The sequence below is a fragment of the Saccostrea cucullata genome, unplaced genomic scaffold (genome assembly GCF_032062105.1).
Source record: "Saccostrea cucullata isolate Sc308-1 unplaced genomic scaffold, CSIRO_AGI_Scuc_v1 ctg448, whole genome shotgun sequence".
NCBI classification, from domain to species: domain Eukaryota; kingdom Metazoa; phylum Mollusca; class Bivalvia; order Ostreida; family Ostreidae; genus Saccostrea; species Saccostrea cuccullata.
This window is the reverse complement of record NW_026937346.1, coordinates 658581-681590: the sequence shown is the minus strand read 5'-3', so window position 1 is coordinate 681590 and position 23010 is coordinate 658581. Positions and strand designations below refer to the sequence as shown.

General features: G+C 32.5%; 2 protein-coding genes across 4 annotated transcripts in view; both read left to right on the top strand.

The window, feature by feature from the left end:
* The first annotated feature begins 1723 nt into the window (after window positions 1–1723).
* The window catches only part of LOC134247981 (uncharacterized), a 171785-nt gene continuing 150498 nt past the window's right edge, over window positions 1724–23010 (top strand). For 2 of the 3 annotated variants that reach the window (XM_062730392.1, XM_062730394.1), the window contains exon 1: window positions 1724–2251. In XM_062730392.1, the coding sequence (XP_062586376.1) occupies window positions 1834–2251 (418 nt within the window). In that variant the 5' untranslated portion in view covers window positions 1724–1833. The remainder of the gene's footprint in view (window positions 2252–23010) is intronic. The other variant, XM_062730393.1, reaches the window with a different exon arrangement.
* On the top strand, window positions 9487–16025 carry LOC134247983 (uncharacterized). Its single transcript, XM_062730399.1, has 2 exons — window positions 9487–9873; window positions 15615–16025. The coding sequence occupies exons 1-2, from the start codon at window positions 9570–9572 to the stop codon at window positions 16010–16012; spliced, it is 702 nt and encodes a 233-aa protein (XP_062586383.1). The 5' UTR covers window positions 9487–9569; the 3' UTR covers window positions 16013–16025.

Here is a 23010-nt window from a genome sequence, read left to right as displayed (position 1 = left end):
CTCCAAAAGGTCAAGGTAATCTGTATCCAATGAAAGGTCTTGCCACAAAGAATATATATGTGAAGTATGGTAGCCCTAGTCTTAACCGTTCAGAAGTTATGGTCAAGGTTAAAAAAAAATTGAAATGTAGATCAAACTCCAAGGTCAAAGAGTCAAAGGTCTTTTTAAACAACCTTCCATCCAAAGATAACTATAGAGTCATTATGATTCATCTTGGGGTGCACACTATTAGCCTTCCTTTAGATGCTCGTTCTGACATACTAGTATATATTCAGCAATTGAAGAATCAGGTGATAACATTTTTGAAGAAGTTTCATTTCTAGGCAATCTTAAACCCTAAACCTTAACAATCTTAAAAGAATGCATGGTTCATCTAGGGATACCAGATTTGTTTTGGATTCTAAAACTGACCTATATAAAAATTTCTGGATGAGTGAAGATACCAAGTATTTTTAAAAAGTGGTACATTGTAACCGTTCATTACCAGGTTACTGTATGCTGACCAAACTGGCATGGATGATGCATCTAGGTATTCACACTACCAGTCTTGGTTCTGAACCTATATATCACTTTCATTTTCCGATGATACCACAGAAAAAAATAAGCAAGTACATGCACATTCTAAAGTTACTACTCAGATCTAGCTTGCTTAAATGTTGTATCTATAGATCACACATTCAATCAGATCTATATGGATTCACACTGCCAGAATTATATTTGTTTAGTGTAAATGCCTGAAAAGTTACCTTACTTAATATCGGTAGCATTCGTTACATTGAGCTTATAAGATCTTTAAAAAATGTATAAAATAAAAAAAAAAAGATTGCTTCATATCAATATGATAAAGTAAGAACATATGCTTTTTTTATGTTTTTTTTTTTAAATGATGTGTTGGGCAAAAATTTATGTTTCTATATTATTCGCTATAGATCCATCTATTTTTTTTCTTTTTTTCTTTTGTGGAAAACTTAGTCTTCATTTATGATCAACAAAAACCTTTTACACATGACAGTATACATTTATGGGTACCACATGCAGTTTCTGTTACCAGGTGATGTACGCGTGACGATTGTTTTCCCTATAATTTACAGTTATGTAGGTGATATTCCACCTATTTTTCGTCAAAGGCCCGGGTTACAATAGAATATTTACATCCACTGAATATTTTCTCCTTTATTTCTTAAGAAAACCCATTGCGTTAATCACTGCATTAATCGAACTACATTAGGCATGTCGCCTGTACAGAATTCTTGATCAGTGGCTGTTCCATCAATGAAACGTAAAAAGACGTTCGCATCATTAATACAATAATTAATCTTTTAACCATGCTTTAAATGATTATTTATCAACAGATATAAATATAAACAATAAAATGTCCTTCTTTGTTTGTTATTACTGGAATTAACGGTCGCAGCTATTGCAGAAAAAAATTACATAACTCGCTCACGCGGGATATGTATTTTTTTCTGCAACAGCTGCTTCCGTTAATTCCAGTAATAACAAACAAAGAAAGCATTTAATGGTTAAGAAAACTGGATTTCTAAGTGTACTAGTATTTTAAACTCTTAAAGTGTAAATGTGATCATGGAATTATATAACATACATGCATAAAACTATTTCTCTAAAGCGAGAGGAAAAATATGATATGGCCTTTCCTTGCCAAACAATTATGTTGTAATACCTCATTTATGATACAATTTAACTCATTCAGCTGGCCAATTATTTCGACGTCAGACAATTTTGTTTTCCGACCTGGTAAACGACATAAAACATGGTATCTATATAAGCCGTTGGTTTGACTCGCACAACCTTATTTCAAATAGCGGATTTGAAATGGCAGCATTACAATTGCCATGGTTCTGCATACATGTATTAGCTACCGCAGCAGCGTCGCAGTCTCTTACAACGGATACGAAATCCGAAAATCCAGTGACGGTTGTTTGTGTCAACCAGACACGGGACCAAGAAATGAACAATTTGAGACAACAGTTGAATCAGGAAACTACAATAAGGTTATCGCTTACCAGACAAATGTATTCCTTGGTGGATGATATGATAACAATGAAAAAACAGATGGAGAAAATGGAAGCCAAAGTACAAGAAATGGAGAAGAAAAATAACGATGGTGAACAGTATTTGAAGTTGAACAGTACTGGTGATCAGACTGCAATGCAGATAAGTCAGATACAGAGAGATCTTCTGAATTTGACTTTAACCGTGGACACCGTTTGCAGTGATGATACTTCCATAGGTTTGTGCTGCTACCATCTAATTTTTGTTAAACCTTTAAATATTGAAAGAATATGTATGTATTGTTCATAAATGTTTACCAAATTTCTGAGATTTTTTTCATAAATATTAATATAATATGCCAATCTAAGGACGAAAAAGCTTGGCCACAGGAATATTTTGGGAATATTTACATTCTTCTTTACCATAGAAAACATAGATAGTTTATGTGTGTGCACCCATAATTAATCATGCTTGCAATCTGCTCCGTGTAAAGGAGTTTTGCATGACAGTACCCTTCCATATAAACATTCTTTCAACGTGCCGTAGTAATATTTTTATTACCAGTAAATCGCTCAGTGTTTTCTCTGCATGCTACACGTACATGTACTTACCTAATTGAAAATAACCAGCATAATATAATTACAAAATGTCATATGCATTCAGGGATAATGTTTCATTTGGCATCTTTAAATTCTCAATCGGTTTCAACTGAAACCATGATTGAACCTTAATTATGCTTTGCCTCTTCTTTAGATAAAAGAGCCGTTGTATTTAATGCTGCCATCAGCAAACCAGTGCTGCAACTCGAACGGAACACCCCGGTCAATGTTGTATATGACACAGTTTTATATCAAACTGGAAGCGTGTACAACCCACGGAATGGTTTCTTCACAGCGCCCTCTGGTGGTCTTTATGTGTTTTCTTGGACAACATTGGTTGCAGCACGTAAGATATTTGATGCAGAACTTTTGGTTAACGGCCAAAGAAAGGGTTTAGGAAACTGTAACAATGAAGCCAATCCTGGATATGAAAACTGTGCCAACACCATTCCTGTTGTTCTAAAATTTGGAGACGAAGTCAATATACGTACAACTGTTGCAAATTATGTCCATGGCTACAACTGGTCAAGCTTCAAAGGATGGAAAGTTTGGTAAAACATTTTCATTTGTAACAATGATGCATTTAAACATGTTCTGTTTATGTATATATATATATATATATATATATATATATATATATATATATATAATATATATATATATATATATATATATATAATATATATATATATAAAAAAGTAGCCATACAATTTTTTTAAAATTTATTTTATGGAAGCACATTAACACAATATGTAGAAATGTTAAGACACACTAGAAATAAAAAATTACAACGTTAAATACTAAGTACTGCATTATCCTCCATTCAAACGAATTCACAGCAAGACAACTGTTCCTCAAAGAGTTCACACTATTTAAGAAAAAAAAATCTTTTATTGAATGTTTTTCCTTGTGGAGACTAGGTCGTTTTCTAGTTCCGCTATATTCTGCTGCTGGAAAAGCTGTCTCAAACTCCGATTAACCTTCTTCCATACATTGTTAGATGAAAAGGGGGCTTACCGAAAGTGCCTGTGCATTTCTAACAAAAGTTATATAATGTCTTATTACATGTGTACCCCCAATCCCCCAGTTTGACACTGAGGGGAGGGCACTTCCGGTTCCGGTTCCATTGATTTTTTTTCCGGATTAACTCTAGGATCATTTTGTTGTGTTTGTTGAAAATCTAGGGATTTTTAATGAAAAGAAGGAATTCAGGTATGCTTTGTAGTGTTTTCAGGCGATAATTATAAAGGTTTTTAGTAAAATCAAGTCATATAGTGAAAGGAAACCGAACTCCCGTTAACCACGACCAGCTTCGACCATTTCAACTTCACATTGTTCTGTGTACATATACCGCATTCTAATCAAACTTCTTTCTGTTTTTCGTTATCAATTAAAGATGGAGAGAACACATGGAAGTAAAAAATATGAAGAATACACTCAAAAAATATATGGAACTCGACCTTTTTTTTTTTTTTTTTTTTTTTTTTTTTTTTTTTTACAAAAATGGTCACGGTCGAGTAATTACACATTCGATTACAATTATTTTGGCCTTGACAGATAAGTATTGCAAATTGAAAGCAAAATTGTAAGCAACTAGTACATTGATGTTAAGGTCTCTCTCTCTCTCTCTCTCTGAAAATATATATATATATATATATATATATATATATATTACATGTATATATTACATACAGAACATCTCAATTGAGTGAAAATGTTAAGGAATCAGAAAAATATTAATCATTGTCTTGCATTTGTGCAATAAATATTTTTCAAATCTTTTTTTTTTAATTCCGATTATATAAAACGTTTTACTTTTCTCTGAAGGAGACACGTTGGTATTGACCTTTCTGTCCTTTTTCCATGTTTTGTTGTCAGTGTTTTTTTAATGCTTCACTAAAAATTAATGGTGATATTTTGATTGTAATGAAATATTTTTCTTTTCATGAGTACTATAATTTTCTTAATTCATAATAAAGACCTCCGTATCATAAATCGTTATACGACATTTAATATTATCAATACTTTTTTATTGCATAATACAAATGTAATGACATTTTCGTGTTCTTACCAATTTTTTTCTCTACTACTAACCATTTTTTCTTCCATGCTTACTTTTGTTCTTTCTTATTACATTCCAATTTTTTCTCTCCTATTGATAACTTTTTCTCCAGTCCATACGACTTTAACTACTAGTACACATGTATAACAAATTGGTTTAATATTACACTTATCTAAAATATAATTTCACACAGACCTTAATGAATACCGCGTTATTTTTTATTTTATTTTAATCGTTGCAACAATTTCGACAGTGGTATTACATATAAGAATATTTTCCATATACCGGTACAATGTTATAAATGATTTACATGTAACAACTTTTAAAAAGCTTGACTGAAAACAATCAGTTTAATACATATAAAGTGTGGGACCTTTCATTCTGAAATTAAAAGTTCATTTTTAGGAAGTACGTAAATATTTATATATTAATGTACCCAGTGTTACTTAACATCGATTAGTTCAATAATTCATATAGGAATCTCCTTATTGAAAGAACAGCTTTTTTTTAATTGTTCATCTACTATACACATATGTATACACGACGAGTGTTACCGATCGGCGCGGGATGCTCACATCTCCATGGCACACGATCCCACCTCTGATGTTTTAGAGGTTAATGTCTGCTCTGCTCCAATTCGTATTGTTCAATGGACATTTGAGCTTGAATACTATTCAATAACTCTATAATTATATAACACGCTATACCTATACGAAGGTATTAAATAATTAATTTGTTTTCTTGTGTAATGTACCACAATGGCATAACACTTTGTACGATTTCGGATGATGATACATTTGAATCGTTCTATATTCAATATATTTGTAACGGTATTACACAAGCCTTCAGCTCCATGTCGTTTTAACATCGTAGAAAAATGAGCCAGTCGTTGACCACTGTTGTAAAAGTGGTTGGGAAACGGGTTGAGGGTATTGAAGAGATAATGTTAATGTCAGTGTGGAAATAGGCTACATGTAAAACTGTTGAATAATAATTACTATTTTGATTCATCTGTTCAGTAAAATGCTTTTGATTAACCAATGCACTGCATGATGTCTTAGGCAGTATGATGAGCATTACAGAGATTAAAAGCTTTTGATTGTGAGGTCATAATGGAGCATAGTGAAAACACAACGCCCAGTGAGTTATTTCGTAAAATATAAATCAACAAAATAAGACGTTAATATCAAACCTAATGCATAAATTGCATTAGAATGAAATTGCTATCTCCAAATCTTGCATATGCGACTATTTCTGCTGATTTAATCAACGGTCGCAAACAATTTATTACTTATAATATGTTTCAAGAATGAGAAAGTAATAGTGTCTTTCCGAGAGTGGACATATGGATGTTTTTTTTTTCAAGGGTATAAGTTTTGCTGCATTATTCTTGGAAAAGGTTAAGGGTAATCTAACAACCAGGCTTTATGATAAACATGTAGACTTAAACTTCATGCTCAATCGTTAACTTCCCCTACTGTTGCAGCAATATACCTTCATCACCTGCATACAGGGTTTATATCTCTAAGTTGGTTCGATACAGAAGAACATGTTCTACTTATGATCAAGTTTTTGAAACCAGTGCAGTGAAAATCCGTTGATCAAGTATATACATGTAATTATATAATCATAATTTAAAATACTTTTTGCAATCAAATGTTATCTTCTTTTTTCATTCAATGTTTCAAACGTTCAGAAGATCTAGATCTGAGTCAGCAGATTTAGGAAGAGTATATAAGTGGGCTCATTCATGTTCCGGGTTCAATTATGAAGGAGCTGTGAAAGAGAGAGGACGGGTCACGGAATAGGCAAGGTATTTGTGTTATCTCATTTGCTGTGTCCTGCAGACGGACCATTTAAGTAACATAAATCCTTACATGTTAATAAAAGAATAGAGTAAAATATGATATAAGGCTCAGAACAAGGAGATAACTAAGGAAAATTAAATATATAGTATAAAGATCAGTTTAATTAAATTATTGTGTTGTTGATTAATATTGATTGTTAATTTTAGGACATTATTTACACACTGATTTGTCGACAGAATTTCCCGTTATTTCCCGATCATGACAAGCACCACTCTGCAGGTGGGGGATGCTCACTCCTCCATGGCACCTGATACCACATCTAATGTTTTAAAGGTCCGTGTTTGCCTTGTTCCAATTTTGTATGCTTAATAGACTTTGAACTTAAAATATGTTTGTTATCTCCATATGTTTCATTCTATGTTGCAATTTAATTCCCTTTCAATTAGTCCGATGTCAATGTTATTTCACCAAGCTGTTCAACGATGAAAAGCTTATTTCATATATGATCATTGGGTTTGATCAGTCATTAATTCCGGATCTAAAATGAAAACACTCTATCTGCCATGGTTCTGTACATTTCTTGCTGCAACAAAATCATATTTGCTTACAACAGATAAGAAATCTGAAAATCCACTGACGGTGGTTTGTACCAATTAGTCATCGGACCATGAAATGAACAATTTGAGACAACAGTTGTATCAAGAAACTACAATAAGGTTATCGCTTACGAAACATGTGTATTCCTTGGTGGATGATATAATTACAATGAAAAAACAGATGAAGAAAATGGAAGCCAAACTACAAGAAATGGAGACGATAGAGGATGATCTTCAACTCGCCAATCAAAGACTGCAGAAGGAATTAGATCGTATTTGAATACGAGCAATACTTTTATATGAGACCTCCATACAAATTGGAAGGATACAGGAAGATCTTCTTAATTTGAATTTAACCGTGGACGCCCTTTGCATATTTGCGGTACATATTTGGTTTTGTATGAAAATGTGCTTGAATTAGTTTTTCTTTTATCATTAAGCCTTATTCTAAACACTATATATATCTCTTACAAATAAAGCTGTTGAATTCAGTGCAGTCATCAGCAAAACATTAGATCTTCAACGCAACACTCCGGTCAATGTTGTGTATGACACAGTTTTATATCAAACTGGCAGTGTGTACAACCCACAGAATGGTTTCTTCACAGCGCCCTCTGGTGGTCTTTATGTTTTCAACTTTGGTATTAACCCGTAAGATATTTGATACAGAACTTCTGGTGAACGATCAAAGAAAGGGCCTAGCAAATTGTTACAACGAGAACAATCCTGGAATTGAAAACTGTGAAAATACCATTCCTGTTGTGTTAATAACTGGTGACAAAGTCAATATTCGTACAACTACCGGAAATTATATCTATGGATATCATTGGTCAACCTTTAAGGGGTGGAAAGTCTGGTAAAAAGAAGCCAAAACATTTCATGCCATATGACTTAGACCTTTACAAATTTTATCTTTGGATACCTATTTTCACTCTCAATATTCCAAGTAAGACCCTTTCAAGCCCTGTGCTCATCAATCAGATGATAAAGGCATTGTCCATGACAAAAGACGTCATCCATTGGTAAAATTATTACATGTCGATAATTGACAGTGAGATAATGTGTAAGTTGTACGTGTGACGGTACATAGTGTCGTTTTGTACATATTGTCGTCGACAATATGTTCCTATCTTCAATTCACATTTTGTCTTCCATCGGTAGATATTGTCACTGGCAAAGAGCCATATTTTCCTCCCGCAGTGGACAAAATTTACAGTCACGCATTGACACATTTTGTCGAAAATATATTTAGTTAGAGTATAATTAACAAATGATTAATAAGATCGTGAAAAATAGAGAGATTGATGCACACATGCATACAAAGTAAAATAAGGATAGACTATGTGTGTGGCAGAAAATAAGTTAGAATAAGTAAAAAAGTGAGATTTTCTGATCATATTTAGTCTGTCGTCCGTCTGTAAACTATTGATATTTTCAACGTCTTCTTAAGAACTCCTAAACCAATTACTTCATGCGCGTATATAGGGAAATCTTTGTTCAAATGAAGAGTTGTACTTTCTTTATAAGAAAGTAATTAAGGATTTGTGTCAATTCTTTAAACATCTCTCCAAGAACCGTTGTGTCAGAAAAGTTGAAATTTTGTGAAAGCTTCATTATTATAAATATTAGATTTAGTTTTATTCAGGTCATATCCCTCGGTGGAAATTGCAACAGCTGCGACATTAATTCCCGTACTCGTGCAAACAACCAAAGAAAGCATTTTAATGTTTAAATTATTACTTATTATATAATTTTGTTATAGATTTATATAAAATCATCTATAAATGAATTAGTTTCACATTTCTTATTGCAGGTACACAATATTGAATAAACTTGAATCAAGTTAAGTTATCTTAAGTTATTCTTACTAAAATATCATTTATAGATCTATATCATTTTTATACAATTAACGATTAGTAATTTTGACCAATGAGACATATAACGATTGTTGATGATAAACATTTCTGTCTATAGAAGTCAGAAAAGTACAAAACAGTTGGCCTAGGAATGGTATGAGCTTAATTCAATAAAAAGGATTAAAATGAAAGGAATATGATAACCTCCTTTTTATCATTTACTGTGAAAATATTTTTCTCCAGATTTGAATTTTCTTTTCCTTAGTCAGAATATTTCAATTGTTCATGTCTGAATGTATATTTTTAAAGTTGTTCAACACTTTGTTCAATGTGTAGATTCTGGACCCCCTCTCGGAATCTACCCTTGCCGTCGTGTTATCGATCTTTTGTGTCGTTTAGGAAATCATCTATGGGAGCCAAGATATGAAAGTCTATATGAAATTGCAAGAAAAATTGCACTCATTTCTAAATTTAAAAGAGCTCGAAAAATTATCCAGAGTACCGGGTATTTAAACGCTCTCTTTGTTTGCGCTACACATGAACGGGCTGGTTACAATAAAGCATTTAAATTGCTCTGTGCTCCAATAACACTGCCCTGCCATTAAAACAAACATTCTTGAGACTATTTTCTTGCAATGGACGGACAGCATGGAAGTACATTACGACATTGTTTAATCGGGATAGCTATAGCATTTATATTTGGATATGCATATGTAATTGAAATGAGATATAGTGAACTTCACAGTGAAATAAAAATACGCGATGCGGAGTTAGCATCCATGAAACAGAAAACAAAAGACTTAGAATCGAAAGTAGAAACGTTCGAAAGAAAATATAAACGATGCGAAGATAAATATTTTTCCGAAGAAAAGGAAAGCAGAAATCTAACAAAGCGCATTATTGCAATAGAAAGCAGAATCGGTGATGTGGAAAAGGAAGGTAAAGTAATAACCATAAAGTTCTGTAACATGAATAAAAACATTCATATATTGCTTAGCTCAGTTTGCTGATAAAAAAGTTTGCAAAAACAGGTAGGTACATGTACTTGTAAATGAAGTTCTAAAGATATCTTGTTCTCCCATCCAATATCTAAGTCAATTTTCCAAGTTAACAAATTTGAATTTTTAAAAGTATTTCATAGATATTTTTTCGATTTTCATAAACCATTACCTGTTTTGGAAAACAAAGAGAGATAACTGTAAAATTTTGGTAAAACTTGTGTTTTTCACTATAGAAATCAACGGAAAACGGAAATTATTTTTAAAACATCCCCCCGTGAACCAAAAATTCCTTTTACAGGTAATATAAAGTGTCTTTTCACACATTCATACCAAAGCTTTTTTGTGTTTCATGGTAGTTGGCATATGTTTATAGACAAAAAAAAAGACAAAAATTGTTATTTTTTCAACAATTACAAGGTAATTTATTACTAAAACATTGTATTTTTAAATATATATGTTTAATTTTTTACGTGTTACACATAAGAAAAGATCTTAGGAATATTAATCATATTCAAGACGATTTCGATATAAGGTGATGCTTGAAAGTCAGATTTCGATCGAAAATATCGTCTACCCCTCAGTATTGGTTCTAAGTAATAGGATACACAGAGGTCAAAGGAAGGTCAGACAATAGGTCATTTTCCAAATTTTCTCATTTTTATTCAAATTTTAATAAATTTTATTTCAAATTTTCGTTCAGAAAAAATAGAGTACAAGCTTGACTATTTACCAATTTTATATATTTAATACACTAGTATCAGATGCATCTTGTTTGTAAAATTCTGAGATAGGTAAGTTTGTGGTCTATGTTTTCCGAAGTGACAAGTATCTCAAATATATGTACTTCGAAATTCCACCAGAATTGAGAAAATTTTGGAAAACGTCCTATTTCAGCACCTTTTGTAGCCCTCACCTATGATTTGAATTAAAATTATTGCTGGTTCTAAAACTTGCATCAAATTAAGTTTTTCATTACAAACAATCACAGTTTTAACAATGTTCTGATTTTTGCATCAAATAAGGTGCCAGATTCAGCGGTTACCATATACCTTGTCCTTTAGTAACTAATAATTCAATCTGATAATGAAGTGTATGTATCTTCTAATACTCATTAAACGCTGCTGTTTTTTAGAAAAAAAATCTTGGTTTCATGAAATTCTTATTTCTTAGAATTCAAAATGAATAAAGAATGAACATTCAGCTTGTAAACTTGTAATTTGATTATTTTCTAGGTAATTATTATGAGTTATATATGCAGGATATTTAATAATTTCTTAAGTAGGCATTAAGACATAATTTTGTACCATTTACAAGGTTTTCCTAAACTTCTGGAGATAATGATTATATATGGAAGGGAAACCCCGACCCCATCCAAACCATACACTCTTAAGAACCTTTTTTTTTTCAAAAATATATATAAATGGGTATCATTTTGGGTGGTACTGGTGCATTCCAATCCAGAATTTATTTCTATGCATCTGCATCATTAGTTCCAAATGAAAATAATGAATGTTTGGGGGTTTTGAATAGGGTGTTACATTTTTAACTCTGAAGTGCATAGAAAACATTTTATCATTTTATTGCTTAAGATCTTAGTGAACAATTTTAGTGTTTTTTCTCTTTTTTAAGAGGGGGGGGGGGGGTCAAAACAAAGACGACATTCCTTGATAAGTAAAAACTAATTAAGTTCGTATAAAACAATTTTGAGTTACTCGATCGTTGCATATAACTGTAATTTTTGTATTTTAATGTTTATAGCATATACAGTGTATTGTAAAGATGATCTGAAGGTGGGGATTAAAAAATTCCTTTGCCTTCACACACCAACCATACCTAAGACGACCGACGTGTACGGACCTGTGACGAGAATGTTGCCAATGTCATTTGCCAATATATATTGCCTAAACTTTTCACTTCCAGTTTTTTAAAAAACAAATTAAAAACAGATGTCTGTTACAATGAAAGTATAATGTATACATTTATATGGTATTATTATGCTTCCTATCAGTTTTTCCCTAAATAGAGATTGTTCTATCTGACGTATCCGTATCCGTATACGTATCCGTATCCGTATCGAGGTATGAGAGGCATCTCGATCCCGATGCTTAAACCATCTAATTACATTTCCATCGTTTCATGTTTGGTTTTTAACCTCATTCACTAAGAAATGATATGTAGTGTGATATTTTAATAAAAACATATCAGTTGCTGTTCACGCCTTTTGCATCCTGTTTATGGGAGGGGAGGGGGGGAGGGTAAAAGTTTAAAAATTAAATTCGAAAAACAAACTTGAATGTTTTTTTAATTTAAATGAGTAAAAAATATTTCGAAAATATTTCTAGATTCACCTCTCTCTCTCTCGCTCGATCTTTCTCTCTCTCTCTCTCTCTCTTTATATTAGGGCATTCATTGTTCATTCTCGAATTAACTTTTATTAAACTCAAACTTGTAAATTGTAAATAAATGTAGTTGTACATTAACTGGGAAAGATTTAACCATACATTGTAGGGCAAAACAAATGTGTATGGGTGATTCACTGAAAATGTCCATCCTCTTTTCCTTTTTTATCATCTTCTATGCCATTCATTATCAAGTATTTGATGGTCATAGTTCCCCCCAAAATTTGGATAGCTGGTAATTCTGGGGCGGTTTGAATACACTCCCTAAATTGTAGGTCGATAGCCGTATCATAGGCGGCGGAAGCAAATAGAAAGCGGGGGGCGCTAATTGAAAAGGGGGGGGGGGGGGCTATACCAACAAAAAAAGGTAAACCCCAATTTTAGATGCCTATATATTATGTCTATCTTTGCAAAAAAAAGTGGGAGGGGGGATTAAGCCCCCCCACACCCCCGGTTCCTACGCCTATGCGTATATATGGTTTCAAGGAGCTTGGGAATTGAACATGATCGAGTTTATAGTGAACAAAGCAAGCTTTGAAAAACTTTGATATTTTATCATTGTAATTTTTCTTTAATGTTTGATTTTTTTCCTGGCTACATTGAAGCAGTTCCTTCTCTTCAATTCTATAATTTGTGCACACTGATCTCGATCTCGGCCAAATTATATATATATATAAAAAAGAAAGTAGGATAAAAAAGAAAAGAAAATTAGCACGATGGACAAGTAGGTTTAGCAAAATAAGATGGATTATTTTGAAAAATTTGAGCCATAATTATTATTTTATTCTTTGCATAAAAAGAGAGTTGAATGCCGTATTATGAAATAGTTTTTATATCAAACCACAAATGATGTTAATGAATGAAAGTCAAAAGATGTTTAACTTACTTTTTTGTTAGGTTTTTCAGGGCTGATTTTTTTTCTCTTTCAAATAGCCCCCTACCTACTTTTAATTTGCTTCTGACGCCAATGTGAGGGAAGGGGAAAAGGAGGTAGTTACATGGGCTCTTCAAAGTATATACTCAATACTTATAACGGTCCTGAAGCTAATTATGAAATCAGTTTGAATAGTCTCTTTAAAAACGGCTACAGCGTTTTACCGATTGCGTTGATGATTTTAATGATGACAACGTATTTTTTATGCGTGTGTGTGTGGAGGGGGGAGGGGGATGGAGGGTAATTGGTAAGCCGTTACATGGCATATGAATAATACAGACAAAATCCATAAAAGATATTAAGCGAGTGGAAAAAGAGAAAGGGGATTTCCTACAAATATTTTGAAGCAAAATGAAATTAATTTCAAAACAATATAATTAAAACAAAATATTTTATACTTGACTTCATTTTCTTTCTTTTTTAAATAAATATTTTTTAACGAAATGATAGAGGTGTACAGCAGTTTATTTTTTTTTAATACAAAAATTGCTATTAGCTATTTTCTAATGCATGGACTGTGGCTTATTTAACCACAAACAGAAATAGAAAATGTATTAAATGGTTTAGACATCGGGATCGAGATGCCTCTCATACCTCGATACGGATACGGATACGTATACGGATACGCGTCAGATAGAACAATCTCTAATAACTCATATAGCGTAAGCATACTATGCCGAAATAAAGCATGGCTTCCATTTCGCAGGGGGAATAAGGAAGCATACAAAATATTCTACCTTGCCTAATCAGTGCTACATTATGACGTCATAGAAGGCGAAATGACGTCAGTTTTAGAACACCAGTTTTTTGGTAATATTGGTTTTTAGAGATGTAATTTAACTGTAGAAAATTAATAGATACGTGTAAACAATAACAAAAACAAAATGTTCTTATTTCGTTATGATGTATTCTATCATTTTGATTAAAATCTACCACTGATGACGTCATATGTATACATCAAGTAACTTGAGAATTGATCGGGAATTGATCATGTCGTGTAAAGAGAATTTGGCTATGACGGCATGAACAATGATACGTAAAATGGAGTTTAAAAGCAAATATCGTGAATATTTTGTGAAATTCATATTGAGTTCAGTTAATAAAACAGGTATTCTAATTCATATTTATCGATTATATTCTCTTTCAAAGACAGTAAGCTATATACGTATCCCGGTCGGCCTTTCCTCTGTCAATTGTGACAAAAATAATGCAACAGAACAACAATAAACTGTATATTTCAAAACATATAATTTGTATAGATGGAAAGTTTGCATCCAAAAATACTTGGAAAGTGCTGCTAGAATCCCGGGTTAAGCATGGTTTTAAGAAAAATCTCGGTTCATATGTAAAAAATTTAAAACATCGGGTAAGGTTTTGTGCAAATGCGTGGAATAATTATTTTACTGACGGGACAGTATGATTCTAGCAGCACTTTTTAGGCAAAATAGATGTTTTTCAACTATGTTATTTACTCAAAGACATTATTAAACTACGGGGCATTGTTGTTCTGTTCGCTTTTTTATTAAGGAAAATTTCGCTATTAATAGAAGTCACGTGATGCCGTGGTGGTGTTGCACGGCGTTGCGTTAGACACTCTTTTATCTTTATGCAAAAAAATAATAATAGTTTATGCTTATCAGCGGTTTTGGTAAATTATCAAACTAAATTTCCTTTAAAAAGTCTGAATTTCCCGAAAAATGGCTTATATGCTTCCTTAACATACCCGCGAATTCTGAGGAAAATCAGGCAACGCTCATACCGGGGAGCGAACTCAGGACCCCGAGATTGTCAATCCGACTCGCTACCGATTACGCCACAGACGCCGTTATCTATAGTATTGTACCATAATATAATATATAATATATTATATAAACCTAGTTTCAAATATTTTACACTCAAGATTAAGAATAAACAAATAATTCCTCTAAAATAGTTTCTTGCAACCCCCTTCCTTCACTCAAATAATATTTTCTTAAACTATCTGTAGATTATACCTTCAACGTTCAATTTTTTAATTAAAGAAAAGATTATGACGTACATGTTGCATAAGGTGACGTCATAATAGAGTAGACGAAAGTTACAGTTGATGAAACATTGGAATTGAAGAAAATATTGCCGTTTTTATACAGTAACAACAGTCAGCATAATAATAACAATAGTGATGTGTTTTGCATGCACTATGCCTAAATAGTGCCTCCGGCTCGTGCACCATGTGTCAAACCCTGACTACTATTTAAGCATAGTGCACGCAAAACACAACACTATTATCTATATAACTGGTTTGTTTTAATTTTTGTTTCTGTCCAAGTGGTAACCAATGTGTTTTATAATATGAATCTTCCGTAGACAAGGGACCAGTTGTTTTCAATGCAGCCATCAGCAAAACATTAGATCTTCAACCAAACACTCCGGTCAATGTTGTGTATGACACAGTTTTATATCAAACTGGCAGTGTGTACAACCCACGGAATGGTTTCTTCACAGCGCCCTCTGGTGGACTTTATGTGTTTTCGTGGTCAACATTGGTTGCAGCTCGTAAGATATTTGATGCAGAACTTTTGGTTAACGGCCAAAGAAAGGGTTTAGGAAACTGTAACAATGAAGCCAATCCTGGATACGAAAACTGTGCAAATACCATTCCTGTTGTTCTAAAATCTGGAGACGAAGTTAATATACGTACAACTACTGCAAATTTTGCCTATGGAGATCATTGGTCAAGCTTCAAAGGATGGAAAGTTTGGTAAAACATTTTCAATTCTATAATAATTTATTTAAACATGTTCTGTTTTTGAGTATATAACATGTATATTCTACTGACTGAGCCTCATAAGTTAAATGTTTTCGGGATTGGAAAATATTATTGTTTGGCGTTTGTACAATAAATATTTTTCAAATCTTGTTTTTATCATTTAGATTAAATAAAAAATTCACTTTTCTCGGAAGGAGATTGCTGATATTGGTCTATTCATCCTCTCTCCATGTTAAATCTTTGGCATAATTTCAATACTGTTGTAAAAATTACATGATGGCGATATTTTATTGTTATAAGGAAATTTCATTTGTTAAGTACGGCAATTTTCTTATTTGATGAAAACCATTTCTGTATTGTGAGTTATTGCATGATACAAATGTAATGACTTATTCTTTCGACATTTTTCTCTTGTACTTATGACTTTCTTATCTCCCGTACCGCTAATAATTATTTTTTCTCACATATTCATATTTTTCCTGTCATACTCTTCACTTTTTTCTCTCTTAATTAACAGTGTGTTTTCTCTCTTACATGTACATATGACTTTAACTATGACAAATGGGCTTTGTTATTACACTAGTCTTACAGTGTATTAAAAATATATTTATATTTTATTGATATATATATTAAAGTTTAATGTATTAAAATATATTTAAAATAAAGTTTAATGGATACTGTGAGATTTCTGAATTTAGTATAATTATTGCATAATAGAATGTTTTACGTACTTAAATTATACAGAGGTGAAATCTATCTTCATTATGGTTCCCAAAGTTTATTTCATTGTCGAACAAATCGACAGGTAATACGTCACTAAAACACAGAAAGATTAAATGAAAAAAATATTTTTCTTCGTGAAAAAAAAATCGCTGATATCATCCCTATAGCTATTACACAGATTGCACAGACAATCTAATATCAAATCCAATCTAATAACAAGAAAAATGGCTTTGGGTGTAACACAATTTCTAGTACTACCTGGTCTTTGGTCAAGTAGACTGACTAGAAAGCTGGATTGACGATGATATTACATATAAGAATATTTTCCATATAGGCCTACAATGTTATGAATGACGTTTAACTTTCAAAAAGTTTTACTGAAAGCAATCAATTCAATGCACATTTAATTGTGTTGGACCTTTAACTCTGAAATAAAAAGCTCATTTTATGAAGAAGGTAAATATTTTATACAGTAATGTATTACTTAACATAAATAAGTTCAATAATTTATATAGGAATCTCATTATTGAAAGAACGGCTTATATTATTTAAATGTTCATCTAAAAAACACATACGTATACACGGCGGGTGTTACTGGGCGGCCGGGGATGCTCACTCACATGGCACCTGATCCCATCTCAGATGTTTTAGAGATTCGTGAGTGCTATGCTCCAAAATTCGTATCGTTTAATGGACTCTTGAGCTTGAATACTATTCATTATCTCTATATATTACACGCTATACCTATACGAGGGTATTCCATAATCAATGTGTATTAATGTGTATTGTACCACACAGACATAACACGATTTCGTGGATGATGATACACCTGAATAAATTAATACATTTTTAACGGTATAACCCGAGCCTTCAGCTCCATGTCGTTTTAACATTGTAGGAAAAAGAGCCGCCAGTCGATGAACACTGTTGTAAAAGTGGTTGGGAAACGTGTTGAGGATATTGAAGAGATGTGTATGGAAATACATGTAAAACTGTAGAATAATTATTATTATTCTAATTCATCTGTTTTTTAAAATACTTTCGAATTTCCAATGCACTGATCTTTGAGGCAGTAAATGAGCATTACAGAGATTGAAAGATTTTGATTGTGATGTCATAATGAAGCGGAGTGAAAACGCAACATTCAGAGTTATTTCATATAATGCAATTCAACAAAATAAGACGTTAACATAAAACCTTATGCATAAATTGCAGAAAAATAGAATCCAAATCTGGCATATGCGACTGTTTATGCCTATTTAACGTGTGCAAAAAAAAAAAATTATTCATAATGTTTCAAAAATGAGAAAATAACTTTGTCTTTTTGTCTCTAACAATTAACCAGGCTTTATGATAAATGTGATGTCTTTAATTTTTCGATCATCAGCTTCCCTTGCTTGCAGGGTTATATGTTCCAGCTGATTCGATGCGAAAAAGAGCATGCTCTACCTATAAATATTTTCTAAACCCGGTAAGTCATTGATAAAAAAGTTTATGAAATAACAAGAATATCAGCAGCCTCGCTTAAAGTCATAATTTCGTATGTTTTTGATCGATACAATGACATCAGCCAATGCAATGCAATTTATTATTACTTCAAATGCTTACTTACTTTTTTACATAATCATTGTTAGCTATAGGCCATTATTTACACACTGAATTGTCGACAGATTTTCCCATTATTTCACGATCATGACAATCAGCACACGGTGAGAGTTACCAGTCGGCAGGGAATGCTCACTCCTTTGTGGCACTTGATCCCATCTCTAATATTTTGGAGGTCTGTGTTTGTTCTGTTCCAATTTTGTATGTTTAAGACTTTGAACTTGAATAATTATCTCCATATGTTTCATTCTATCATGCAATTTTATTCGTTTGATGGGTTTGATCAGTTATCAATTCCGGATCGAAAATGAAAACACTGCGTCCGCCATTGTTCTGAATATTTCTTGCTACAACAAAATCGCATCTGCTTACAACAGAAAAGAAATCTGAAAATCCACTTACAGTTGCTTGTGCCAACGGATCAAGAAATGAACAATATGAGACAACAGTTGTATCAAGAAACTACAATAAGATTATTGCACACGAAGCAAGTGTATTCTTGGTGGATGATATGGTAACAACTAACAAGAGGCCCATGACCCACATCGCTAACCTGAGAAACTTTGACCATTCTGTTTTTTTACTAGATATCCCCTTGTAATACATATTGTGACCCCCCCCCTACCCCACTGCTTATATTTTTAAGATTTTGAAATTTACACTACCCCAGGATGCTTCCACATAAATATCAGCTTTTTCGTGTCCAGTGGTTCTTGAGAAGATTTTCAAATATTTTTCCTATATATTTCTATGTAAAACTTTCATTCCCCATTGTGGCCCTACCCAACCCTCGGGGTCATGATTTAAACAATTTAAAATCTACACTAACCCAGGGTGCTTCAACATAAGTTTCAGCTTTTTTGGCCCAGTGGTTCTTGAGAAGAGGATTTTTAAAGATTTTTCCTATATATTTCTATGTAAAACGTTCATTCCCCACTGTGGCCCCGCTAAACCCCTAGGGGTCCTGTTTTGAATAATTTAGAATCTACACTACCCCAGAATGCTTCCACATAAGATTCAGCTTTTCTGGCCCAGTTATTATTGAGAAGAAGATTTTTGAAGATTTTTCCTATATATTTCTCTGCAAAACTTTGATTCTCCATTGTGGCCCCGCCCTACCCCGGGGGCCATGATTTGTACAATTTAGAATCTACACTACCCCAGGATGCTTTCACATAAGTTTCAGCTTTTCTGGCCTAGTGTGTTTTTTTTCTTGCATAACTCCCCTTGTGAAGGGACTTAGCCCTTCATTTTAACAATTTGAATTCCCCTTTACTCAATGATGCTTTGTACCAAGTTTGGTCAAAATTGGCCAAGTGGTTCTTGAGAAGAAGTCAAAAATGTGAAAAGTTTTCGGACGGACGGACAGACAGACAGCTAGACGGACAGATGGACGGACGGACAACGGACAAAATATGATCAGAAATGGGATACATACGGGTTTGTATGATCTTAAAATTAATTTCTAAATGTTACGAGGGTTGATCCAAAAGTAATGTCACAATTTCGTTAAAATTGCTTCTAGTCCACGTAAATTAAGAATATTATACATAATGAAAGCTATATTTATTTCTAATCAGTCCTGAAAAATTCAAATTGAAATGATTTATACTTTTCAGAATATCGAATTATATACAAAGTGCAATTATGGTAGTCGCCGTACCTCAATAACGTCATATGACGGATATGCACCGTCACGTTTTTTTTTTTTTGTTTTTTTTTTTAAAAAACGCTCCTCCATCGTTTCATTAAAAGTTGATATTCACAAATACATTATATTTTACTTTCTTTAAGTACTATTGGCACCAATTGTACACTATATGTGTAATTCATCAAAATTCTTTGAACAGTACCATAAGACAAACTTAAGTTTCTCATATCACTCAAACCGCGTGACACGAATCTCTATTTTGACAACGTCAACGCCATTGAACGTTTCCACCTTACCTCGTATCTTTCGGTCTTTCTGTCCTCAGCTGATCATTTAATTATCCATGACCCGCCCAAAATCTCGGAAACCATCTATGAACAAGTCTCTTCCTCTGCGAGTCTGATTCACTATAGTATCTGTCTCTACTAGCGATTTCCCGATTTTAAAGAAGAAACGCATTAAGGGTACTTATCACAAACAAAAAATGGATGCGCGGGTTGATATATATTTTTTGACTGATTTTGATTTGTATTAAAATAAATAATAAATCCCTGAAATATAAAGAAATTGTAGGTTTTCCTTGGTGCTTAGATGTGAGATTTTATTTTGCCTTCTACATAATTCCATACAAAATTTTGCACAATTTTTTAACTTTATGACAAAATTTTATAAATTCCTCCCATTTTACTTGGTAAACATTATTCAGGTTGTTAATTTAAATGTAAATCTATGAGAAATAATGCTCATTTCTGAAAAAAGGTTTGTTTGTGTTATTTATCCTCAAAACTCAGTTCGGCGTTTTATTCAATTTCGACATTTCCTTTCTGCTATACATCAGATATTAACAACAATGTTTATGATGAAAAAAAAACAATGCCGCCACTTAATTTTTCACTTTTAAGATGCTTTTTTGAATGTATTTGTCTTCTTTTATTCTAAAAATATACAAAAAATATACACATAAAAACGTGACGTTTAGTTTTGACGCGGCGACACCCCCTATGTTTTATGTTTTAAACGTCTATAAAATGAATTCAATTAAACATTGTTAATTGAAATTATCAATTTTGATTATGTTTATGTTTCTGCATCTTTTAGTGCATTGTCTTTTATAATATGACGCCAAATATTAAAGATATGGACACAGTGACATTACTTTTAAATCAACCCTCGTATTTCACGTTCAAAATTGTAAAATAAAGAATTATAAGTCAACAAATATCCATAAAGGATAAATTTATGAATATACAGTGTAGTTATTTCCAGGACATGGTTTGAAAATATTTCATACCTGTAGTTTTTGAGACTATTTTGAACAAAATTTTGAACAAAATTGTTACAAATATACTGTATTCTGTTCATCTTCTGCAGATAAAAGAGCAGTTGTGTTCAATGCATACATCAGCAAAACAATAAATATGTAACGCAACACTACAGTCAATGTTGTGTATGACACAGTTTCATATCAAATTGGCAACACGTACAATCGATGGAATGGTTTCTTCACCGCGCCCACTGATGGTCTTTATGTTTTTACGTTGAAAACTTTGTAATTAACCCGTAAGATATTTGATGCAGAAATTCTGGTGAACGGTCAAAGAAAGGGCTTATCATATTGTAACAACGACAACAATCCTGGAATTGAAAACTGTGCCAGTACCATTCCCGTTTTAAAATTTGGAGACAAAGTCAATATCATGTTTGCTTGCTTTTTATTATAGACTCTCGGAAGAGGTAAAAAACTACAATGAACAAAACAAAAACAAAACATTAATATGAGATACAAACACAAAATCTACAAAAGTTGCGTCAAGACAATGGACCATTATGGCAGGAAAATATTGTATCTGTAGATTGTTTACATTACATGCCGATTAAAAAAAAATAGCTTAATATGTGAAATTGCTAACTTTACAATTCAAATAGTAAATAAACATTTATCTTTATCATTTATAATACATATGAAACTTACTCTGTAGTGGATAGAGCTTATCTAAAGGAAAAATTGCTTGCAGTGTGCTGCACTTGCAGCCATGTGTGTTAGGAAATACTTTTAAATTAACTCGTACATAAAATCATAGTCATCAATAGACAGTTTGTACATAACATTGTTCCACTACAGTCAATATACATGTACGTACAACTGTCGCAAATTATGTCCATGGATACAACTGGTCAAGCCTCAAAGGATGGAAAGTTTGGTAAAACATATTCAATTTTAACAATAATGCATTTAAACATGTTATGTTTTTGAATACATTGTATTACATGTATATTTAACTGATTGAGCATTGTAAGTGAAAATATTCCGACGATCAGCAAAAATATTTGTAATTGTTTGCCTTTTGTGCAATAATTTATTTTTGAAATCATGTTTTCATCATTCAGATTAATGTAAAGGTTTCACTTTTCTTATTGATGTTTCCCTGTTCATCCCCTGTTCATATTATATCGTAAGTTTTTCTTATTGCTGCTGTAAAAATTGTTGGTGATATTTTATTGTAATAAGTAATTTACCTTTCGTATATGATTACGACATATGAGCAATTTCTAAAATAAGGTAATTCATTGACAAAGAAGTTCATGAAACAAGAAAATCAGCAGCCTCATTTAAAGTCATTATTTTGTAAGTTCTAAGGTTGATACAATGATCTTGTCAACAAATATAATTCATCATTAAGACAATTTCTGTTTGATCCATTTCATACTTATAGTTAGGCCATTATTTAAACAGTGAATTATCGACAGATATTTGTGTTATTTTCCGATCATGACAAGCAGCGCACATCGGTTGTGACCGGTCGGCAGGGGATGCTCACTCCTCCATGGTACCTGATCCCAACTCTGATGTTTTGGAGGTCTGTGTCTGCTCTGTTCATTTTTTTTTATTGATTAATGGACTCTTGGGCTTTAATAGTGTTTGTTATCTCCATATATTTCATTCTATGATGCTATTTTGCGCGTTTTTTGATTGATGCTTTGTAAATCACACTGTTGCCTCATTTAGTGCGTAG